This window comes from Mauremys mutica, chromosome 25 (assembly GCF_020497125.1).
Source record: "Mauremys mutica isolate MM-2020 ecotype Southern chromosome 25, ASM2049712v1, whole genome shotgun sequence".
NCBI lineage: Eukaryota > Metazoa > Chordata > Testudines > Geoemydidae > Mauremys > Mauremys mutica.
In genome coordinates, this window is record NC_059096.1 from 1,736,550 (window position 1) to 1,760,390 (window position 23,841).

Consider the following 23,841-nt stretch of genomic DNA (forward strand, 5'->3'; position numbering starts at 1 on the left):
CGACCCCTCGGTGACCCTAACTCAGGGCCTCCAATAACCAAGGTGACCTGTCCCCGTGGCTTCGCCTCCCAGACGCGAGCCCGTCTCTCCCCAGTGCAGATGGCATCAGTGCCAGGTGCTGACATGGTGCTTGTCAAGCCAACCTGTCCTCGGCTCCCTCTCCGCCGATGCTCCCACGCACCCCAGGCCTGCTCCCTGCGATCGGTGCACGGGGAGGCGGTTCCAGCGGTGCTGGAGTGTGGGGCGGAGTGATCCTGCCCCGAAGCTGGGGGTGGCAGGACGCATGGAGTCCTGCTGGCTAATGCAGACGCCCCTTGTCGAAGGTGGTTATGGCAGCACCGTTACCTTTCTCAAGCCAGCTTGGGAGGTCAGCAAACAACCGAAGCAAGTTTGTTTGATGAGACCTATTTTCCCAGAGCCATGTTGATTGGTGTTAATCCGTGTCATCCTTTCATCCTTGACTGATTGCCTCCAGCTTCCAGCGGGTCTCTGTGGCCACCAGCATCCCGGTCCCGGCGGGCAGGTCCGCATGGAAAGCTGTGACAGCGCTGCTGTGCCAAGAGCCAGGCTTCTCCCGGGGCACTGCTGATCCGCTTCCCTGAGAGGCCATAGCCAGGCTGCTGGGAGAAGGCTCCCGGCGACAGCCCTGTCTGCGCTGCGGGTGCGGTCGGGGTAACTGCGTCGCTCAGGGGTGCAGATTTCACCCATGTGTCTCTAGACAGACCTGGCCTTGGAAACCTTCTGGCGCAGGGTGTGGCGAAGGTGGGAGGCGTCCTGGGCACCTGCGGGCAGCCGAAGGAGGGAATGAGCTAGTGAGCTCAGCAGCTGGAGAACGGGAAGCTGCCAGCCTTGAAAGCTAGTCCTGGGTGCAGGAAAGGGGGCGCCTCCCCATTGCTGCTACATTGGTGGACCCGTGTGCTGCTTAATTCACCCACAGGCCTTGGCACCCAGGGTTTTCTGGAGAGGAAAAGGGGAACCCTGGCCACAGCCTTCCTTACCCGCCTTGCTGTAAATTTGCCTGTGATTGTCGTGAGACTAATCAGCCTGTAGTTACCTGGATCATCCCACTTACCCTCTAAATATTCGCCCCAGCTTCCTGTAGCTCCCCCAGTGTCCCCCCAAAGGTTAACACGGGACTAACTCCCGGGCCCTTCCCCTAAGGCCTAGGTAACCCCAGAGGAGCAGACCGGGTGTGTCTCCTGATTCTGTGCTAGCGTCGTCACATGGAAGCAGTCCCAGTCCGTCCAGCCTGCCGGCATAAATATTTATATCCCGATGCGGTGCTCTTCTAAATATAAAGCTTTATCTGGGATTTCATTTCAACGTTAAGTGTAGATAATTTATTTATAATTAATGTAGACATCAAGCTCCAGCTTCAGAGTGCCAGTGAGCTTTCGTTTCTAATTGGAGGTAAGTCGGAAGGCAGCGGCTGGGCCTCTTATCGGTTTCATTTTAATTTTTCCTCCTGCAGCAGATGATGATGGCGCAATTCAGCACTCGTTGCAAGAAGCACAAAACTCCCCTGAAATAACCATTTCACGGGGAGCATGTAACAAAACCGTCTTGTTTTCCTCTCTCGCCCTTTGATAGCGTTACCGGGGCTCACAGCTTTCTTCAAAGCGTTGCTCTTCCTTTAAAAATAAAAGTTGATTAAAAATTAAAACCACTTTTCAGTACAATAAAATTTACTCCCTGCAATTATGTGAGGGGGCTGGTTATCTCGCCTTTTGTAGATTTTAATTAAAAGGTACAACAGAAGGAAAGAACGACCTCCGGAAAATAATAGAAGTCTCTCCACTAACAATGACGTACGGGCACTTTTTTCAATCACAGGGTGTTTCATGTATTGACTTCAGAATTAGGAGATCTGTGCCTGGCGTTTGCATAGTGGCATGTGGGTGAGAATTAAGTGTGGGCCTGGGAAGAGATCGACTTGGCCTCGTGGCTGGGTGATGCAGGCGTGGCCGGCATGGGCAACGAGAGGTCGGGGTAGTGCAAAGAAGCGTGGACAGAAATGCTTCATTCATGAAAAGGGGACGTCTTCTGCTTTCCATTGACAGTGGCAGGAAGGACTGGTGGCTAAGGCACGTTGCACTGAGCGCGAGGTTCCTGGCTCTGCACAGACAGCTTGGGTGAGTCACGGGGTCAGACAGCTAAATGTCCTGAGGGCCAGATTGCCACTGGGGCCAGATTGTCAAAGACGCTCAGTCTCCGTTGTCAGTGGGGAGCTCGCCATTGTCCTCCATGCTGGGCGGGGAGTTCGCCACGTCCCCCAGGCTGGGCGGGGAGTTCACTAAAAATAGCCAGGGCATCTGATAGGGGTGGGGGGGACCCACCAGGGTGACCAGTGCCGGAGGAACTGTAAAACACAGTGACCATTGCGCACAATAATCAAGTTAGGACTTGCACATCCCTGTCCCTTCTATTTTTTAAAAATCGGGTCTTTAAATTTCAGGTGCGTTACGCTGTGGCATTTTCTGCGCATGCTGCCCCCTTGTGGGAGGAGACTGGAATGCACTTTCTGCGTTGGGTTTGGTGGAGTTTGGACAAAGGTCTCCTGTGGTACCTTTGCAGGCCCTGATCTGCACGGGTGGACCCGCAAGTGCAGAGAGCCGTGGGGCCAGCCCACAGGGAGCTCTTCTGCGGGACAGGAGCAGGAATGGCCTCCCCCTGCGCAGTGGGCTGCCTAGTCCCATATCCTGCCAGTCCTAGCTGCATCAGAGCAAGGTGAAAGAACCCAGCGGTGATGGGAGAACCTGCCCTCAGGGAAAAGCTTCATAGATTCCCGTTGTGATCGTCCGGGCTGATCTCCTGCAGAGCACAGGCCAGAAATCTGCCCCACAATAATTCCTGGAGCAGAGCTGTTAGAAGAACATCCCATCTTGATTTTAAATTGGCCCGTGATGGAGAATCCACCATGACGCTTGGTAAGTTGTTCCAAGGGTTAATTACACTCCCTGTTAGAAGTTTCCCCCTTATTTCCAGTCTGAATTTGTCTAGCTTCAACTTCCAGCTGTTGGATTGTGTGGGACCTTCCTCTGCCAGACTGAAGGGCCCATGATTAATTATCTGTTCCCCAGGCAAGTACTTACAGACTGATCAACTCACCCCTTAACTTTCCTTTTGTTAAGCTGAACAGGTTGCGCTCCTGGAGTCTGTCACTGTAGGGCAGGTTTCGAATCCTGTCATCATTCCTGAGGCTCTTCTCTGAACCCCTCCGCGTTCTCAACACCCCTTCACAGACTGGTCAGAGATCAGCTGAACCCCTGAAACAATGTTTCTGTATTAGGTGTATTACAGGAGCGCTTAGGAGCCCAGTCACGGACCAGGACAAACCAATGGCCCCTGCCTAAGAGCTAGTGCAGAACTGTCTTGATAAAAGCAGAGCAGTGGCAGGGAAAGACGAACCATTGGACACAAGTGACGCTGCTTTATTTGCAGTTCCTGCTTATCGTTTTGTACCTCCCCTCTGGGACAAGCTCCTGCAGGAGCTGGTACAACTCGTAATGGCCTCATCAACCAGGACCGTTCAAAAATCATTAATCACCCCCCCAAAACCACATCAAACTGGCTTAAGATCATTAGATTTTTTTAAAATTAACAGCTGTTCAGTTCTTTCCCTTGGTGTTGTGGTTTCGGCACCCGCTTCATATTCACAAGCTTTTCTCACCAGCCAGGAGGGCAGAATCTGACTCTTCAAACAACGAAAGCTGAGCTGGGCTCTAACGTCGTGAGCGTCGCAGTCAAATCACTGGAGCTGGCACCCGGCAGCAGCCCCATCGCAGCGGATGACAGTAGCAGGCAGGTTTGCTGGCGGGTCTGGCCTGGCCTTTGAAGTTGTTTGGGGGAGTGGTCCCACTGTAGCACTGCTAAACTCACAGCATGCGGGAGCTGGGCTGCTTGGCTCACTCTGGACCATTAGCAAATAGTATTTTGATAGTTACACTGCAGGGCCAGCCGAGCTGCTTTCCTGCCCAGCCCAGAGAGGGCTTAGAGTGAGACCAGATGAGCCGGTCTTAGTGTCTGCAGCCAGAAGTGGAGCCGGTCGGTAGCAGGGGCTGCACTGTGCAGCAGGAGCACAGACTTGTTACAATTGAACGGCTTTGCAGAAAAATGCCATTTGCAAAAGGGCTGCTTTCAATGCAAAATGTTTCATTTAGAAACCTCTCTGAAGCCCTGAACCTGCAAACATGTATTCATGTGAGTAACTCCGTCTCCATCTCACATAACAAGCCTACTTCCAGGCAGAAAATGTGGCTTGTGGAAGGACTGCGGTCTAAGGGTTAGGGTCTGTGACTCCTGCAGTACCTTATGCTTCAAGTATTCGCATTGACGGGTCCTTCTGTGGCTCCAGCATGATGGTGACTGAGCACCATGGACTCTCCTAGTGCAGGGCTGGTGAAGTCAGAGATCAAGAGGAAAAAATGACGCGCTGGAAGGTAAAATAGTTATCATGGAGCTCAGAACAGCCAATCAGGGCACAGTGGTTTGCATACTCAATTTGATTGGTTAATATTGTTCCAGAGTTTTACATTGTCCCACAAGTTGAGCAATGGCAATTTACCGATTAATCACATGATTGTTTTCAAACCTGTGTCCCAGGATTCCTCGTGTGAACAACGGGACCTCATGGGAGGGCTGAGATTTAATTAAGAATCATCTGCAAAGCCCTGGCGTGGAAGGGGCTGTCTAAATGGCAGTTTATTAATACTGGTTTTTATAACACCTCTTACAAAACACAGACCTTTGCCCTGAGCACGGCTTGGGTTTCTTCTGAATCCGGAAGGCACCGTAAGCCCAGACATTTGTCCGTTATCCTCAGAGCAGGCATCTTCCCTTGGCAGAAAATGCGTCCTGACCTGCTCGGCACTCATTTCATCGCTGTGTCTGTCAGGAGTCAGGGCATTCGCTTGTTCATCGAACGGAGACATATACATGCGAGCGCTAAGATTATGCAAATGTTTGGGGTCAGTGTGGAAACGCTCCCCCAGTGTTGTCTTGTCAGGTTCCAGAAGCTTTTATGAATGCTAATGAGGGTGCCCCGATGCCCTCTCCTGCCTGGCAGAGGACAGAGAGAGGATTTTCTGTCCTTGTCCACATTTCGCACCGGATCATCCATTTCCCAGCGCCAGCCCTGCAGCTGCCTTTACTGTTCATAAAGCCAGAGCCGTGTCTACGTGCCCAGGAGGCTGGGCGGTAATGGAGGCTCGCATCGCCTGCCGTGCTGGAGTTCTGTACGGGTCGGTATGTCAGAGGGGGCGCGTGGCCATCTCTAGTGGCACTCTTCTAACCCAGCATTTCAAGACTTGATCTGTGTTTTTCCTCACCCCTCCGCCTCCTCAGCCCCTCCCAGTCAGGAAATACAAGTAAAAGAGAAAAATAGTCTGGCACAACTGGGCTCTGATCTCGGTCGGGGTCTGGGCAGCGCCTGGCACGACTGGGCTCTGATCTCGGCTGGGGTCTGGGTGGCGCCCGGCACGACGGGGCCCTGATCTCAGATAGCACATCTATGCAACACTGAAATACCGCTAAGAAGATGGCAAGAGCACGCTGGTTTGTGCTGCTCTGGAAGATTCAGGCTGACCAATCGGAGCTCTTCTTTTGCGGTGTGAAACCAGAGGGAGCTGCATTGCTGCGAATCGTGTCTACACCTAGGTTTGCTCTAGCTCAGCTCTGTCTGTGCAGCTAAAATCCCGGAGCAGACGAGGGCCTGGCATTGACCTCAATCGCTTGGGATACCCACCGCTCCTGGCATTGACCTCAATCGCTTGGGATACCCACCGCTCCTGGCATTGACCTCAATCGCTTGGGATACCCACCGCTCCCAGGGCAAAGTTCAATTCCCGGCTTTTCTTGGGGGCATCTGGGCTGCACGTGGTGGAGCTGCTTTGGTGGATGCGAGAGAAGCTCCAGACTAGGCCCCGATTCAGCAAAGTACTTGGGCACGTGCCAAACTAGAAGTGTGGGAGCAGGGGTGTCAGCCCCAATGAGACTTGAGGAGTTTAAGCGCCTGCTACAGGGAAGCCAGGAGCAGGGCCTAGAGAGGGCCGCTTGGCCCGGGCATGGCAGGCGTGACCGGTGCTGACGAGATGGGCTGCCAGGGAGACGAGCAGGAGGATGGATTTCAGAAGCCCAGGGGAGCAGGGCGGACTGCGGCGAGGTGCCGGCGGCTGGGAAGGTGCCGGAGCTGTCAGCGGGGACGGGGAAGGATGATAGATCGGCTGCTGATGTTATCGCTCCCCCCGCGTGGCAGCAGGATTGATGTCATTCGCCCGGCGCCGTCCCTGATGGATGCCGGCAGTTCTCACCTTGAAAGGGTCGAGTGTCTCCTCCCGTTTCACTGCAAGGGCCTGATCCTGCTGCACAGGACGGTGGCTCCCGTCAGGATCAGGCCCTTTCCCTTCGTGGGCCGGGGCCTTGTTCTCTGCTGCCTGGTACCTCTGGCCAGCCCTTTGCACCAGTGCCAGGCGGGTGTGAAGGGCTGTGCTCTGCCAACCGGGTTCGGTAGTGTAAGGGCATTTGACCTCTAACCTGGGGTTGCCAGCAGAGGGACTGTCTGCATCATGTCATCTGTCCTTCCAGTCCTCATGGCAAGCCCCCTCCGTTTCCTCTTGCCCCTGCCCCTCCCTCCCCGGGCACCCCCTCCCCAAGAACTTTCCCCAGTGCTCTGAGACGCTTCGTTCTCCATCCTCTGAGCTGAGCCCCGGCCCTGACAGCGAGAGTTATGCTGCGGTAACTTAAGGCAGACAATAGAGTCTATCGAAGACGGGCCTCTAACCGGGGGCTATTGATTCGCCAACACCCACTGGGGGTATGGCCATGTACGGAGCAGTGCTGCCCCGCACGACGGGCAGGGCTGGCCTGCGACGGCAAAGGGACGGCCTGGCATGGTGGTTTATCTGAGCAATGAAATCCCCCCCAAGGGATTGCGCCCAACCCCCTTCTCCCTCCTCGAAAGACGCTAACCCTCCTGGATCCGGATTTGAAACGGTTGTGAAACCTGGCTGGGCTTTGCCGAGGGTTTACTTCCCTGCCAGCACAGCTTTCGCCCGCGCCTCGATGGCTCAACGAGCAATGACCGGCTTAGCAGCCGCTGCTGGGGTGAGGCAGCATGTCGGGACTGCTCGGCCAGGTCGAATGCGGGAGCCAGCGCAGCTGCTGGGTCTGCCTGGCCTGGAACAGTGACTCTGGCCAACAGGCAAGGTTGTGCAGTGGGTAGAGGTCTGGCCCGACAGTCACATGCTCTTCCCAGCTCTGACCCGCTGGGCCACCTTGGGCCCCTCGCTCGCCGTTGTAGCGTATGGAGCTGGGAAGCTCTTCAGCACTGGGAGCGACTCGTCCTCTGCATCTGGGGCCCCTGGCTTAATACCCCGAACAGCCAGGAGGCCGTTGCTGGGATACCAAGGCGGCGCAAATGCAGCACTTCCCTCGGAGAGAGGCCTGGAAAAAGAAGAGCAAAGTTTTCGGTGTATTTTGGCTGATTGAAATATTCGAAACAAGCAGATGGAGGGAGCCTGGCTTAGCTGACAGGACACCTGGGTTCCAGTCCTGTCTCTGCCGCTGCTCTGCTGGGGGACCTTGGGCAAGTCTCGTCCCTGCCCCGTGCCTCAGTTTCCCCTCCCACCCTGGGTCTGTCTGGTCTAGTTCCATGGTAGGCTTGTCAGGGCAGGGATTGTCTCTCACTCTGTGTCTGGGCAGTGCTTGGCCCGAGGAGCCCTGCTCTCTGTCCGACCACTGGGTGTTCCTGTAATACAAACCACGTTACTAATAGTTGTAGTCAAGCGGGGGCCTGCGAGGAGGGATGGTACAGGGGTGAGACCCGACCCTGGGCTACTCCAGCCCTGCATCAGCATCTGCTGTGTCACAGGTATCCCCAGTAACCTGGGCCAAAAGTCACTTACTGTCTCGGGGCCTCAGGCCCACCTGTCCCGTGGGGATAACGGCCCTCGTGGGGGGCTGAGAGTCTGACCACGTTAACGACTGGGAGCTGCTCAACAGCCCCTGCCCTGAAGAGCTGGAAATGTAAAAGCTTTTAGCATTCGATCATAATTCACCAGATTAAAATCATGGGAGACAGCAGTTTCCAAACTGCGTGGTGAGTTATTTCTCTAGCCGGGCATCCTCCGCCTGCTGCAAGCCTGCCTGGTGTGTGTGGGCCGAGCATCGGGTTTGGCTCTGGTGCAGGTCTGGGCATCATGGAAATGCTCCCTTTGCGAAGTGAGCTCTGGGACTCCCTGGCAGCGTCCCAGTGGGCAGCACCTGAGCTGCAGAGCATGTGCGTCCGTTTGTACAGAGCACAGCCGGCTTTGCAGGGCTCTTCTTGGGAAAGGAATTTGTATCTCATGAATCATTCACACCGTACTGCGCTGGCAGCCCCAGCTGCGACTCTACCAATGCTGTGATTCAGTGTTTGAACACATGTTCCGCTCAGGGTGGATGTGCGCTCGGTGCTCCAGCAGCCTTGGGCTGGAAAGGAAACCGCCCGGCTCTCCCCCTCCTGGCGGCCCGAGGTTTGCGCTGCTCATCAATGGAACTCGTTGACTCTGCAGAGAAAAGTCTTTGGGATCAGGAGCTTTTTTAAAAGAATGACTTAAATGAAACGCTGTCTCTTTGCCATCTGTCCTAGGTCACTGTGGAGGATCCGTGATTGTGCTCCCTAATTGGGTTTGTATAGAAGTCTGGACTAAATTTTTAAAGGCAGGTGCGTATGTTTTGCCTGCAAAATCTCACCCATTTCTAGTCTCGTGATGGTTAAAAGTCCAGATCTGGGATCAGGACTCCTGGGTTCTGTTCCCGGTTAGGGCACTGTCTGGCTGTGTGACCTTGCACTGAACCTTCCTGTTTCTTGGTTTCATGGTGTGTGACATGCCAACAATGACTCTGAGAGGCTCTCATAGCTGGCTTAGTTCATTCTAGTAAAGTACTTTGAGATCCATGGATGGCAGATGCTGTGGAAAACAGGAATGATAAGAATTGCTGTTTGGCAACAGACCTGTAGTCCATCTTGGCCAGTGCCCTTTCTCCGACCATGGCCAGCACCTGCTGCATTAGAGGAAGGGCCAGAGAACCCCACAGTTATGGGATAACTTGCCCCTAGGGGGAGTTTCCTCCTGAATCTGTCAGCGGGATGTCAGTGCATGCCCTGAAGCAGGGTGGTTAGCTGTACAGCTGGTTGCAAAATGAGTGTATTTCCCTGTGAAAAATTTCAGTGAGAACAAAAATGTGTTTTTCTCAAAAAACGGTCTTTACATTTTTCAGAGTTTTGTTGAAAACCAAAAATGTTAGTTGTCAGCAACCAAAAACTCAAAAACATTGCCAAAAACTGAAAAAAGAGATTTTTTAATGAACATTTTTGATGAAAAGAGAAATATTTCTGCCACAATTTCCGTCTAATCAAAAAGCCATTTTCCAGCCAAAAGAAGTTCCAGTGGAAAATTTTCAAGGAGCCCTTTTTATAACCCTTCGGAAGGTCTTTCTTGTCCTAAAGAATCCTTATTCTGATAATTCTGGATGTTCTTGTTACCCATAGAAATGTCCTCTGCTTTTCTGAATCCTGCTAAACTCTTGAGCTCAGTGGTAACCTGTGGCAACAAGTTCTATGGACAAATTGTGCATTGCGTGAAGGAAACCCCCTTTTTTTCCTTTAACTTTTTGTGGTCAGCAGGGACTGTGTAACATTTAAAAATCTCTCACTTTTCAGCTGCCATTAAAATGCTGAGTTCGGCTTCTAGTTTGAAAGTTGTTTTTATTTATTGGACATGGTTTTTTATTATAACTCCATGCATGAGAGGGAGGATAAAGTTTCAGCTTTAACACAACTGCTTGTTCCCAAATGTAAAGGGTCTTTTGTGCTGAGCCTGCAAAGACAAACCAAAATAAAAAGAATTTTTTTAAGAATAAAAATTGATGCCATTTTTGGCTCTGCACTGCTGCACAGCAAAGATACTGCCCTCCGCGCTGTTTGAGTCGCCAGATACAAGCTTGCAATAGTTTTCCTTCCTCTGCCTTTATAGAATCATTTTATTTCCTTTTAATGCCAAAAAAAGTATAAATAGGGGGTGGGGGGGCTTTGTAAGAAAAATATAACAGAGGATTTTGAGCCAAATGGTTCCTCCCTTTGGTAAAACTTCTCCCAACATTTGTATGCAGCAGAGATTCCAATAAGTAGGAGCTGGGGAAAATGAGTTTGTTTTACTTTAACGATTGTGTTTAGTTTGGGGAATCTCCGCAGTGAGCCCAGAGGGTTAGTGGAGTCAGTTCTCAGCCGGCTGTGCTGCAAATGATTTGATAGGAACAAGCTGAACTAGAGGCAAAAAGGAGAGGCGACAGCAGCAAGATTAGAGGACACTGAGGAGATGGATCCTATTGCGGTCGCTACCTCCCAGGCCTTTGGTGCAGAGTTTACTGTCCAGCATTGTAAGGGTCATTTGAGTTAGTTCAGGCCAAATATGTAAGTTTTCTGTATTAAGCAGACAGGCAAAAGAACTGCAAAGTCAGTAATGTTATAGAAATGTTTTCCTGACAAATTTAAATAATAAAATAGGTTTGTGTTGAGCCCTCCCTCTGCTGGAGTATGAACCCAAACCTACCCGGTGCCGCGCTGCCATGTGGAAATCAGCAAACGCCACGGGCTGGGCTAGTTTCACTAAGGTGCTTAGATGGTAAACTCTGACTTACACACTCAGGTGCTGGGGCAGGGGCTGTCTCTGTTCTGCGTGTGTCCAGCACAGTCAGCCCTGGGCTGTAACCGGAGCTCCTGTGATAATACAAATAATCATCCTCCAAAACTCGAGTCAAGGGGACTCTTGGGTTCTTCTCCAGCTAGCCCAGACCTCACTAGAGGCCGGTCTGAATATCAAAAACTTGGATTTTTAAAAGGTGGCAGATTATAGGAAACTAGCACAATGACTTTTAGCTTTGCAAGGAGCACAAGCCCAGTGTCTCAGAGACGCAGCACCCACCGAGACACTGAAATACGCGGCCAGAGTTTCCTAAGCGCCCATGGTGAGACTTCCGGGGCCAGCTCCACGCTCTCTGCTCTCAGGTCATTTACAAATCTGGCCTCTGATTCTGGGGCTGAAATGAGAGATGAGCAGGTCTGAAAATCGGGCGGGGACAGCGGGTGCTTGGGCCCCTCTGAAAATCCCGGCCATAGAAGAGACTTTCTCAGAGCAGTGCTCTGTCAGTGCTCTGTCAGTGCTCTTGTTCAGTCCAGCTTCGGGCTCCTACCTGGGAGTGCGGTGGCCAGTCAGTTTCTGTCAATCTCCTGGTCAGGCAGGAATCCAGTTAATGGGAGCCACGTGTCTGTTGTGCTTCTCATGGCCTGCATCCCAGGGAGCTCTCCAGAACAATAAAATTAACAGCTCAGATGATTATGTGGGAGCCAGGTGAAATTGGCCTGTGTTAAGCTTGGGTTTAAGCCCTGAGCGTGTGTTGGCCTCGGGAGCTGCCAGAGGCCGGGATTCCAGATCTGAAGAATGTAGCGGCTGTAAAAGTTCTGTACCCGGGATGGGGGCGGGGAGTGGCTGATCCTCGGGACGGGAGTCCCCCGGGAGCCGAGTGTCAGCGCAGGATCTCCCAGCGTGACTCGCTCACACACAGAGCTCAAGCTCACCCTGGTGATCCCCTGGAAATACCCTCCGAGGGCCCAGGGTTTCCAGCGCAGCCTTTAGCTCTGGGTGGTGAGTGCGTGTGACGGGTGCCCCTCTGTCTGCTACCGAGCTCTGGCTCCAGTCCCTGGCATGTCCCCTAAGAGGGGGTTCCACGGAGCCCTGGCAGGTCCTGGGGAGGCTCCTGCCTGGCTTTTGGAAGAAGAACATGGAGACGAGCTGCTCGGATTCCTAAATCCCCAGGAAGATCAGTGGTTATTTGCCCTTGGGAGCATGAGGCTCCTTCCTCGTTTCCCCTTATCGCCCTCCCCAGCCAGACACCAGGACATCCCTTTCTACTGCACAGGGCAGGCCTGGGAGTCCCAAGGGAGCCTCTCACCTCTCCATGGACCCTGAGATGTCATTTCCCCAACACCACCAGCCTCTGGTCCTGTCTGGGGAGCACCGTGGGTCCCCACCTGCACAGGAGGCTCCATGGCCCTGTCCAAACACACCGGAAGAGACAGTCGCTGCCCTACAGACCAGACACACCGGGGCTGGGCGGTGACTTGCCAAGGGCATGTGCGAGGTCAGCGGCAGTCCTGCCCTGGAGCACACCACTTCTCAGTCAGCGAGACACCAGTCCTGCAACTGAACCTAAGGGGCTCCTGTGACACTGGTGCATCCTTTAAGTGGCTTCCGTTGTTGGCTTCCTGGTATCGGCTTTTGGTTTGGGGTACAGAAAACAACCCCCTTTTTAAAAAACAACAACAACATGATTCTCTTTTTCAACAGGCCTGTTTCCCCCCGGCTGGGATGCTCCAGCATAATCTGCAGGTATGTCTGGCTCTGCGGAGCATGCTTCCTGGGGCTGTCCTGCTTCCTTTGCAGTTCAGGGTTTGTGCCTGTTCCTCTGACATTCGATTAGCAGGTATGTCATTCTGTTCTGCTTTGTGCATTCCTCTCTGATAACCCGGCTTGTCCTTGACTGTGCCTGATGGTGAATTACAGCAGCCAAGTCCAATCGGATTTTGTGAAATTTGAACATGCGGCTTGCACATTCCTTGCAATTGCATTTATTTACCTCCCTGGCAGACCCAGAAAAGTGAAGCTCCGTGGCACAGTGAATGCTGATTCCTGTGACAGTGGCTGGTTTCGGTATTGCATGTGCTGCTCCAGCGTGTTCACATCCAACTCTCTACACACCAAAAATCTCACAACACGATACCGTGCAAATGGTCCGCCAAACAAAGTGACACCTGGTCTGGGTCTTAATGGGTTTCCTAAAGTGCTCAGGAGTGGGAGGGTTTTGGTTTGATTCAGAAATTTCTGCACACAGGCTTGGCAAATATATCGTGAAACCATCCATAGATGAGAAAAGTGGCAATGAAATTTTTGCATTAGATTAATAATGCTTGGAGATTGTGGCTTTCAAATGGGACGAGAGACAGTATGTCCAGTGGTTACAGCAGGGGGGATGTTAGGCAGCTCTCCTGGGGATTGTATTCCTGCTGTTGATTGGCTGTAGGGGCTTGATTAAGTCACATTGCCACTCCAGGCCTCAGTTTCCCCACCTGCAAGATGTGGGTAATACTTGCTTATCCCTGAGGGTTAATGAATGTTTGAAGAGCCCTTTAAAGGGGAGAAAGACTGTGCCAGAACTGCAGGAACGCTCCCTCCTGGCCTCATCTCCTGCTTTTTGGAGAGCGGAGGAAGGCTAAGCCGTAATTGTCAAGTTCCTGACAGGTAATGCAAGGTTTGAGATCCATTAGAGAGTCTGTAATTATTTATAGGGAGAGAAAATCCTGCATTGTAAAATCAGATAGCATAGCAAATAAATGCTCTGGTGATGGAGAGAGGGTTCTTAAAAAATAAAGTAATTTATAATCACGGATACCCAGCAGCGCAGCGGCTCCGCACTTTAATCTGGGCTCTGGCCCTGATCCTGCAATCAGATCCTAGTGCAGGATCGGGGCCTCTTTGTTCCCCTTAGGCAGAACAAGATCCATGTCACAGAGTCACCTGGGCAAATTCTAGTCCCCATTGACTTCAGTAGAGGTTACACCAATGTTCCCGAGAGCAAGATTTGCTCAATCGATGCTGAAGCGAGACATAACCCGGCTGGGTCATCCCTTCCATCTCCCAGCTAACGCAGGACTGTCCCTGCCCTGATTCCCCAAACTCAGCTCTCCTGGGGAGTGACCCACTTCGAAAGCCAGTGGGAGCTGGTCTCTTAGAGCAGCCTGAGCCATCCCTTTCCACGGGGGGGTCGAGCACTGTTTTGTCTTGGCACCGATCTGTAGCAACCGTCTAAAGGCTGGTGTGTGAGCTCCATGTACTGCGAGTAGCACTCCTAGCCGGCGTGCCCTGGGATAACACCTCGCTGCCCAGCTCCTTGGCTTCCTCAGGCATTGGCAAGAGCTTTGAGCTCCTCTGAGCGGTGTTGTGCAGAGCACAGACGTGTTCTCTTTGGGGCAGGAACTGTGTCTTCTGGGCATTTCTACTGCGTCCAGCACAACCCGGCCCTGCCTCAGGGTGGGAGGAGCTGCTGCTGCGCTATCAAACACAGGTTTTTCCACTTTAAAAAGATGTTGAGCTTAGCAAAAGCCCCGTCACGGCAGCGAAGAAATCTCTGCCTGGGGGGTGCCCTGCAGTCCGTTTGCTGCCAATGCCGTTCCCAGCAGCCAAGCTGCTGCTTAAACTCTAGCACCTTCTGGTGTTGTTGTTTTTTAAAAAAATGTAACAAAACAATGCAACACAATTGCTTGTGTCCCCCTCCCCAGCAGCCAGTGACTGGCTGGTGAATTCTGCCCCCCGCCCCTGCGCCCAATGCCATCATTTACACTAGGCTAATAAGAAACACAATCTGCTGCCAGATCACAGCTCTGCCAGCCAAGGTGGCTTTGTAGAGCCCAGCATGGCTGGCTTGCAGCTCTTGCCAATTGTGCCCCTTAGGCCTGTCACCGCGGCTAAAGTTCTGGTTGGGGGTTTTGGTTTCTTGCTGCTGCCCAGAGCTGGGGTACTTGAGAGCATTGTGCCCTGAGGGGAAGAGAAAATCGCAGAGGGTAGGGACCCAAGCAGTGTCAGTTCTCAGGGATGCAGCGCACTGTATGTAATGCAAGCCTTCCCCTGCTCCAAAAATACCAGCCCAGTCTCCTTCCTCCCCTCCGGGCTCGGTCGGACCCCGCTGCGTTCCCAGCCACTTCTGCTTCGGGAGGGAAACACCTGCTCCGCTTCCAGTTTCGGCAGAAAGTAGAGGAAATTGCGACGTCCTTTGGGGAACTGAGGACCGTGTCGCCCTGTCTCTTCTCGCCAAGAGGGGCCATGCCCAGTGGCTTCAGAGACAGTGAAGGAAGCCTGCGGCAATGAAATAACCTGCCCCCAGGGGAAGTTTCTTCCTGACCTCCATCAATCAGGGCTTGACCTGAAACAAGAGCGTTTATATCAACCCAGAACTGGTGGGTGTTTGGTTTTAAATCCTTATAAATTAAAGCTCTGGCTGTTCTCATTATCCATATCAATCTCCAGTTCTTTCTGGACTCCTGCTAAGTTCTTGGTCTCCGTGAGGACTTGTGGCGGTGAGTTCCAAAGGCCAATCAGGTGTTGGGTAACTAATAAAACAGGGAATGTGGCAGCATCCTGAAGGTTGTGGATTCTGATGTGTTCCACTCCCGCCAGCTCCCTGTTCAGGGGGCCCTTGAGCTGCCTGGCATGAAGCAGGAGTGGCCGCATGGAGGCCTGTAGGCCGTCCCCGGCCTCGTCTGGGGCCCTGGGCTACGCTCCTGTTGAATTCAGAAGGGCACATCCCTCGCGGGGCAGGTGCCCGAGTGCTCCGCACGGGTCTGAACGGAGGGGGGCAGGATGGCCCCTTGCTGGCTGGGGGGCGTGTTGCTCCCCGGGACCTGGGGGGCGTGTTGGTTTCCCCAGGAGACACCCCCCCAGGCAGGACAGAGGGGCCTGAGCCGCTCTGCCTGCTGCTGGGGGTGGGTGCAGCAAGCTGGGCTGGGGCCTGGGAACCCCCCTTGTGAGCCCAGGATCCCCCCCCCATCCAGGCAGCTCCGGCTCTGGACCCAGGGGGTGGGGAGCCCCGGGGGGCGCAGGGTGCAGGCCGGGGGCGCTGATGTGCAACCAGCGGAGCGAGCCACGTGCAGCGGAAGGGGGGGGGGGTGGCCGGCCGGTACCGCCCTGGAGAACCAGCTGCTCCCCCCACGCCTCCTTCCCCCGGGCGCGCGCGCGCGCTCCCCCGGCCCCAGCGCCCTCTCGAGAGCGAGCGGCGGCGGGCGGGCGCGCGCGCGCGGGGAGAATGTTGCCCGGAGCGGTGCAGGCTGCACAGCTGAGCGGCTGGCCAGGTGAGCGGGGGCCGGGGGGCTGGGCATGGGGGGGCGGCCGGGCCTCTGCCTGGTGCACCCCCCCCCCCGACAGGAGCAGCAGCTGTGCACAGGGCGGTGCGCTGGAAAGGGCAGCGCTGATTCATTAACTAAACTAATGAGCATTAGGGAGAGGTCTCGGAGGGGCAGGGGCAGGGGCAGGGGCAGGGACGGGGGGGGGGGGGACTGGTTGTTGCCGCGGCGGAAGCCGAGGGGAAGGGGCTCTGTGCATGCAGCGTGCGCCCCGATCTCAGCAGGACAGGAGAGAAGCGAACTAGGGCAGCTGGAGCTCCAGCCCCCGCGCTCTCCCGGGCTGCCGGGGCTCACCTGGCGCGCACCGGAGAGCCGGGGCAGCAGTCAGTGGGTGCGAGGCAGGTGGGTTGTGTGTACGTGTAAATCCTGACTGCAGGTGGGGCATGTCCGTGGGGCAGGGGGCTTCCATCTGCAGAGCCCAGGCGGCCGGCACAGGGGGCGGGATGCTGAGCCGGGATGGTGATGTGGGACCCTTCCGATTCTGTGCTTTCGAGCCATTTGCTCTGGCGTGATCTCAGCAAACAAGGGGCTGGGGCTGGAGAAACAGGCGTGATTCGGCTTCCTCACACGCTGGCGCAAACCAGGAGATGGAGCTGCTCCGTCTGGAGTCAAAGGTGTCAGGCTGAGCGAGGCCGGGAGACCAGAATCGGGTCCATTGTCCGCAAATCAGCCCTTTGGCTGCGTCGGGTTGTTTTCCTGCTTTATTGTCGCTTCCTGTTTTGTTTGCATTTTGCAGCTGGAAATATCCAAGGTCCCCAGGAAACGGGAGTTTGTAGGCGTCTCGCTACATTGAGACACCTCCACCCTCCCCAGCTCCTTCCACCCCTAACCCTGCAAACTTTCACTCTTCTAAGGAAACAAACTTTTGCAATCTCAGCATATTTGAATGAATCCAGTCTCCTTAAAGATCACTGCTGGGTTGCTTGGTCTTTTATTTCTAAGTGTGTGAGATGCCCATGAGGGGAGAACAAACTTTATTCCTATTTTTCTTTCTTTTACAAAGTGAATTTTGCAGAGAAACCTGCTTTGAAGAACTTAAAATAAAACATATTGGGTTCTTTAGACCACCTTTCTTGTTGCACTGGGTGAGTAATTCATTTCAAGAACCATTTCTCTTCAAAAAAGGGCGGTTAGTTGGTGACGTCTGTGCAGTCTGGATTTTATTGCTGTGATAACAACTCCCATGTCCTGGGTTATAGTAGCAAAGTTGTCAGCCTGCTGCAGTAAGTATGCAAAGTCATGTAATCTATGTACCCTGCAGTTCGGTGGCTGGCTGGGAGGGTGCTCCCATCGGTAGATTTCATTCAGTAATGGAATGGTTTCTGTAGAAAATCAAGCCTCGGCTTTCTGGCTCTCTCCACAAGGGGTACTCAGCTTTTAAAGAAAAAGCCTTTTGCTGAGTCCTTATGAAAGCGTTTTCTATGAGTGATTTAGGTAACGAGTGGGGCATTGCTTCGGCCTGCGTATGTGTGGATTTCCCATTATGAACCAAATGTGATTCTAGCCTGTTAACTTCGGTGATCAGCAATTACTTAGTCCCATGAGTGTCACTCCTGTCCAGAAGATTTCTGACCCGCTTGTCCTCCAATATGTTGTTTAGTTCATTCTATTACTCACTCGATAGCTGTGTAGTTACTGCTGTGAATTTTCCTGGGGATTGTGCGAGTGGTGGGGCTGGAAATCTTTTCCTTTTCCTGAATAGTAAATCCTAAGTATCTTAAAAAGAAGCTCCATGTCTATGATTTATCTTTGGCAGAACACCCGGGCAGAACTGTCAGCACTTAATGCCAAACGTATTAGAGTCAAATGGGAAAAATGAATCCTTTCACCGAATCTGAACACAGAGCTTGATGGGGTTGTGCAGCTGAGTTTTCTTTTTTTTTTTTCCCCAGAGACAGAAATTCAACCTTTATCTTAAATACATCAGCTTTTAACAAGCAAAATGGGGTGAAATCTCTGGTTCTGGGTTCAAGTGAGGTCTATTGGCCTGGTTTCCCAGCATGGGAGGCTGTGTTAGGGGGCTTATGGGGAGACATTTACACCAGGCCGAGGGTTAGCAAAATATCTGTGCACCACTTAACGCCTCTGATGACCTGAGCCTGCCAAGTCTTATGCCCGTGCTTAACCTAACGCACCGTGTGTCACCCCTCTGAAGCTGATGGGGCTGGTTGCATTGCGTAAAGTCAGGCATGTGAGTAAGTCTTTGCAGGATTGGAGCACTGGTGACTTACGTAATTATCGGCCTGGTGCTTGGTGTCTGCACAGGGTTAATTTCACCCTAGGTACTGATCTGAGCATCTAAGTGTGTGGTTTGGATAGTCTGTATAAGCTTCCATGCTTGCAAATGGGGCGCGGTCTCTTAAAATAGCCGTGCGCTGCTGGAAGGTGGTGCTAGATGGAAGAGGCATGAAACAGACGAGTCTGTGTCCTCGTTTTCCAGCTTGCTCATGTGTTTCTTCACCAAATAACATCAGTCAATTGCACAATCGTTTATTTTTTTATGAGTGGCTGCAGGTGCTTTCAGATGGAGCCGTCCAGCCAAGTGGTGGCTCTGTTTGTCTAGCACAGTTCTGTGGGATACTGAGAACAGAACATTACGTTTACCGTGAAATGTAACTGTCTGGATGATAAAATTCGAATGTCCGGCCTGGAATGCCATTGAATTTAGCAATGGGCTCAGGGCATTTTGTTTTCTGTACATATATTTAAAATAAATACTCTTATGCTTTCAAATAGGAGAAAAAATAGAGGTCTTCAGGGTGAAATTTTATAGGATAGTTAAATTACACTGGGCTATAATTAGTAGGTGAGGATGCACTTGTAAAAAATGACGTAGCTGTTCTAATTGCATCCTGATGCATTGGCCTGAGCACGCCTCAGCTCCTTCGCTAGCTCAAGTGATGGTTTTGCGCTGGCAAGGTTCTTAACTCCAGATGTTCAGAAATTATGGGATTGGCTTAGAAAGCGCGAGATCAAAAAATGTTGGGTGGCCGAGTTCTAATTTCTGAGCCTTTAGCAGGTCGCACTTTTCTCTGTGCCCACAAGGGCCAGAAACGTTCTTTTACAATGAAAACTGAGATTCTCCCATACCACATGACTCCTGGAGCTGGGGCCTTGACACCGAATAGTTTGAGACCCCATAAAATCATGACAGCTTCTGCTTCTTATGAAGTTATGAGCAAAATTCCCATTCATATTGGTGGGAGCAGCATTGTGCTGTAAAGGTTAAACCCATTGGCGGTGAGGTCCTGTATTTATTGCCTTTGCTTGGCATACGTCCCTCCCCCCTTGCATTTTGCCCTTTCCTTTCGAAGCAGCGTGTCTTGGGAAGCAGCTGCTTTACGCCATGTCCAGCCCGTCTTGTTTAGGTTCCTTTGTTAAAGTCATCACACAACACACGAGCGTTTGAGGGTTGTTTTGGTTTGAACATATGCGATCAGCGCACAATGCAGTTAAGCTTGGAGGGCTGGTTCTGCTTTTCCCTCTGCGTCCAAATGGCCCAGTTCAATCTGCTGGGAACAGAACAACAGGGGATTTTCCCTGCCCCCTTCTTTTTGGATGGCTTCCGCCCTGTAAACTGACTCTCAAGGCTCTTTTGCAGAGCTAAATAATAACCAGCCACCGAAAGGAGAACGAAAATGGCCGAGTCCAGGCCGAGGAGGCTGGGTCAGAAGACGGACGCTGGAAAGAAGGAGGCTCTTGCGCCTGCCGTGGCGATCAGGGCCGGGAACGTGCTGGTGTTGCGCTCCCAGGCCAAGGAGCGTTTGAAAACAGGAGATTTGTTAAGCTTAGGATCAAAGTCAGACTAATAAGCTGGCACAAGCCCTGTGGCTGCCCCGTCCTTTGGGGGCACACGCTAGTCAGCTGCTATACAACCAGGGCCAGCCCCATTGACCCCCTGAACAGACTGTCAGTGCTTAAAGGGGCCGGGCACTGGTCACTCTAACCTGACGTCCCGTGATGCGTGCCGTCCTCGCACGGATCAGTGTGCCCGCTTGGGGGTCTGCACAGGCGGGGGGATCCCATTGCAGGCTCGGAGCCTTGGGCCCAACTCCAGCAAAGCTGGGGGCGGGGACTTGGGTTAGGATTTGCAGACTCGAGTGTTGTGGCCTGCGGTTGAATCTTGGTGACCCGAAAGGGACCCTTTCAGCAAGACGGTGCTAGAACATTGGTTAAGCGGCGGGGGGGCTGCGGCTGGGAGGACGGGTTTATTTATCTCGCTCTGCAGTGCTCTCCTGGGGCTGCCCAGTTCAGATGGTGATACTGTGTGTGGGTCCTGCTGGGATTCTTTCCGCCCCCGTAAGCTTGGGATGTCTTGGTCTTTTTTCCTGACCTTCCTTCCTTCCTGGGGGATCGTTCCGTAACCTCAGCCAGCAAAGCTCTAGCCAGGCCCAGTTCTAGCCGGGACCCGCCGCCGAAGTGCCCCAAAGACCCGTGGTGGGGGGGTCCTTCCGCCTGGGGGCCCCATGCCGCCGAAGTGTCCCGAAAACCCACAGCTGGGGGTCCTTCCGCCCAGGGGCCCCATGCTGCCGAAGACCCCAGGCCCCCTGAATCCTCTGGACGGCCCTGGGGCAGGTGCAGAGCGGACTTCTCCTTCCCCAGCGTGAGCACCAGGGCCGGCTCCAGGCACCAGCGCAGCAAGCAGGTGCTTGGGGCGGCCAACGGGATGGGTGGCATGGCCGGCTCTTCGGCAGCGGATCCCCCAGTCCCTCTTGGAGGGAAGGACCTGCCCCCGAATTGCCGCCAAAGAATGATCGTGGGTTTTGTTGGGTTGTTTTGTTTTTTTTTGCTGCTTGGGACAGCAAAAACACTGGAGCCGGCCCTGGCTCTACCGAAATGGTAGCTTTGGTTTCGTGACACTGGTGTGTCTTCTGTGCGTAGATCCGCACTGATGTGCAGCCAGATTCTGATCTCCGGCATGTGGATGTAATTCTGGAGTAACTGCACTGAAGTTGATAGTTTACTTCTCCCTGTTTATTCCCACACACCTGAGATCGGATTTGAACTGACAACTCAGGCGTCCTGAGGCTTAATTCTTAAGGGTGAAACCTTGGCCCCCTTGAAGTCAGCGGCAAAACTCCCCCTGACTTCAGTAGGGCCCGGATTGCTCCCTAAATGGTTACATAAATGTTTTGCTAAGGGTCTCTCGTTATAAAGTATTCCTAACGGCACTAATGATGCAGCAAGTAGCAACCACACAAAATGAACACGCTTGCTGCTAACTTATTGCCTGCAAAGGGACACTGGATGCTGTGGCTAGAATTTGAAATATAGCTACCCCATGAGAAAGATCTGCATTTCTTGGATTCTTTCCTTCTTTTGCCTTTAATTTATTCTTGCAGCCCTGGGGATGTATCTCTATCTATATTTTAAAAAGCATCCCGTGTACTGTCAGCCTGCCTCAGTAAACCAAGGCGTATGTTCAACCCTTCTCTACACTGGACCGAAAACCCTGACAGCGTTGCTTTGCATTGCCTTTTGCTTTGATTTGCTTTTAGTTCTGAACATTCACCTGTGTCTCAACATATGATTTGTTATTTTTTTTTAGCTAACGAAGAATCCCATGGAGCTGTTTTTCTGGCACTGCCGCCGTTTGGCGTTTGCATACCTTGAGCCCACTGTTCCACAGGCTCTTCATCATTTCGTGGCAAAGTAAAAAATGCAAAATGTGCAGCCTGGGGCGGAGGAACAAAGCCCACGAGGTTCTCTTTGTCAATTTAGAACTAACACTGTGATGTACAAAGGCTGTTTTCTTTGTCTGATGTTCTTAGATTGCATCCAAAATAGTGTTATAATTTATACGTCAAGGAGCCCCTCTCAAGAATTACATCTGTGCTCTCAAGGAAATTTGCTCCATGGCTGCATGGTAACAAGTGCTCATTTTTTACAGGCACCACAACAATTTACTTGTGAGTCGTTTTAAAAAAAAAAATCTGTATATTGCAGGAGCCTCCTGGAGTCTTGGGAGGCTGCAAAGGCCAGCTGTAGAGACATGCCGAAATTACTGTCGTGCACTGGGAAATTCCTCGTTCCTGTGTCCCTGCAGGTAAAGCTTGCCTCGAGTTCTCGCGGCAGGATGCCACAGGGGCAGTACTCGCCTCTCTGAATTTGCTTGGTCCATATTCAGGTGTTGCAATGTTTTCTAAATCCCAGTGATCTCCTTGTGTTTGTCCCTCGTTCCTTTCGCCTCCAGACCTGAAGGTTCTGACAGTAGCAGGCCCTGGTGTAATGGCACTGTCCAGCTAGTCAATATCTCACGTCATGTCGCAGGAGGACAGACGAGTGGTCCTTCCAGGCTGGTATCCTGCTTTCTGGCGCATCAGCACAGGCCAGTAGTCGCTGCCAGACACGATGCTTGTGCTGCATGACGCAGAAGAGACCCAAACTCTTTCAACGCTCCTCAGTGTGCAATTAAGCAATTAAGGAGGAATTAATTTTCCAGAATCCCACGGGCCTCACAGGCTCATTGTGTGGGAGGAAGGGGCCTCTCATGCTAAAAGAGAGGAAGGAAGGCGCGGTCGTTAGAGCTCTGTCCTGGGGTTTAGGGGGCTTGAGTTCAGTTCCCTGCTCCTGCAGACTCCCCGTGACCTTGGGCTAGGCTCTGTGTGCCTCAGTTCCCCATCTGCGTGATGGCCCTGCCCTGCCTGACGGAGGAGCTACAGTGCCAGGGGCAGATGTTGTGTAGCACAGTGGGGCTGGGGGTTGCCTGGTGCTACCACAATACAAACGATACATAATACAGAAATGATTGAAGGCGAAGTCCCACTCCCGCGTACATCGCTGCGAGCATCCTCCACTCTCCTCGCTTCATCAGCAAGTCACGTCAAGGCAAAAGGCTGGAAGGTGGGTACGGGGGAGGAAGGAGTGGAACTGTAGCAATAATAGTAACTGGGGTCCTGTAGGGTGGGTTGCTGCTGTTAACTTCCTGGAAAGCATCCCAGCTCTGGGAGCGGCTCAAAGTTCAAACTTGGTGGCAGCTGCGCAGCCCAGGTGGAGGGGAGGCTGGTCCCCGCCGTGGGCATCTCTGGAAAGGCAGAAAGGAAGGGGCAGTTTGCTAAACCGGAGATCAGCCTGGAACTTTAAACTGCATTGGAACAAATTTGCTCTGGTTTGAAAAGGAGAATGTTCCCAAGTCTCGATTTCCCTGCCCTAATTATGGGAACTCTCTTAAAATTAGTTGATAATGGGAACTTTTTCTAGGTTAAGTTTTAATGTTAATCTATTCCCCCCCCCCCCCGCCCCTCCCAGTCTATCTCAGTGCTGAGAGCTGCTGCTGCTGCTTTGGTATGAATGTATAAAAAGGCTAATGTGATCCTGTTGGTGCAGTGGTGGTATGTGAAGGCATAAGTGTATATGTTATTTCCTGTAGAAAAACAGCTGGGTTCCTTTTACCAGCGGGTCTTGGAGGAATGAAACCAAACTAGTTTTTGCTCAGTTTGGCTCCATGGTCAGTCTTTAATGTTGTACTTCCCAGGGTATGGAATTTGGATCTGAAGCGATGCTTGTTTTATTCACAAGGAGCAGCAGAGGGGTGGAGGGCAGAGAGGAGAGAAGAGCCGCTTAGGGAGGGTGAAAAGACATGGGTCCTTCTTTGTTTTGCAAGTCTTAATGTGCTGAGCAAGCTGGCTGCTGCGTTTCCCTGCCCTGGCTGGCAATTTATTAAGGACAGTCTGGCCAAGCTGTTCCCAACAATTTGGGGCACTTCCGTTTTTAGGTCCCCAACTTGGGATACCTTCAAGGGGCCTGGATTTCAAGGGGTGGGTGCTCAGCATCTACTGGAAAAGCCACGTGACCCCCAAAATCGTGAATCACTCTTGGAACCCTCGACCTTTATCGGAGGTTGGGGTCTGGAG

General features: G+C 52.6%; 1 protein-coding gene and 1 long non-coding RNA gene across 8 annotated transcripts in view; one reads left to right on the forward strand and one right to left on the reverse strand.

The window, feature by feature from the left end:
• Nucleotides 1-1,414: 1,414 nt before the first annotated feature.
• LOC123356329 lies at nucleotides 1,415-4,492 on the reverse strand. The gene is made up of 3 exons (XR_006575315.1): nucleotides 4,309-4,492; nucleotides 3,109-3,266; nucleotides 1,415-1,631 (listed from the first exon to the last, which is right to left on the reverse strand). It is a non-coding gene; the product is annotated as an uncharacterized LOC123356329 (long non-coding RNA).
• A 7,904-nt stretch (nucleotides 4,493-12,396) lies between these two features.
• Nucleotides 12,397-23,841, forward strand: part of ZNF385C (zinc finger protein 385C) — a 181,023-nt gene continuing 169,578 nt past the window's right edge. For 2 of the 7 annotated variants that reach the window (XM_044999503.1, XM_044999504.1), the window contains exon 1: nucleotides 12,405-12,519. In XM_044999503.1, the coding sequence (XP_044855438.1) occupies nucleotides 12,405-12,519 (115 nt within the window). Of the gene's footprint in view, nucleotides 12,520-15,877; nucleotides 15,938-16,223; nucleotides 16,331-21,741; nucleotides 22,035-23,841 lie in introns of those variants that run through there. The other 5 variants (XM_044999506.1, XM_044999508.1, XM_044999505.1 and 2 more) reach the window with 5 other exon arrangements.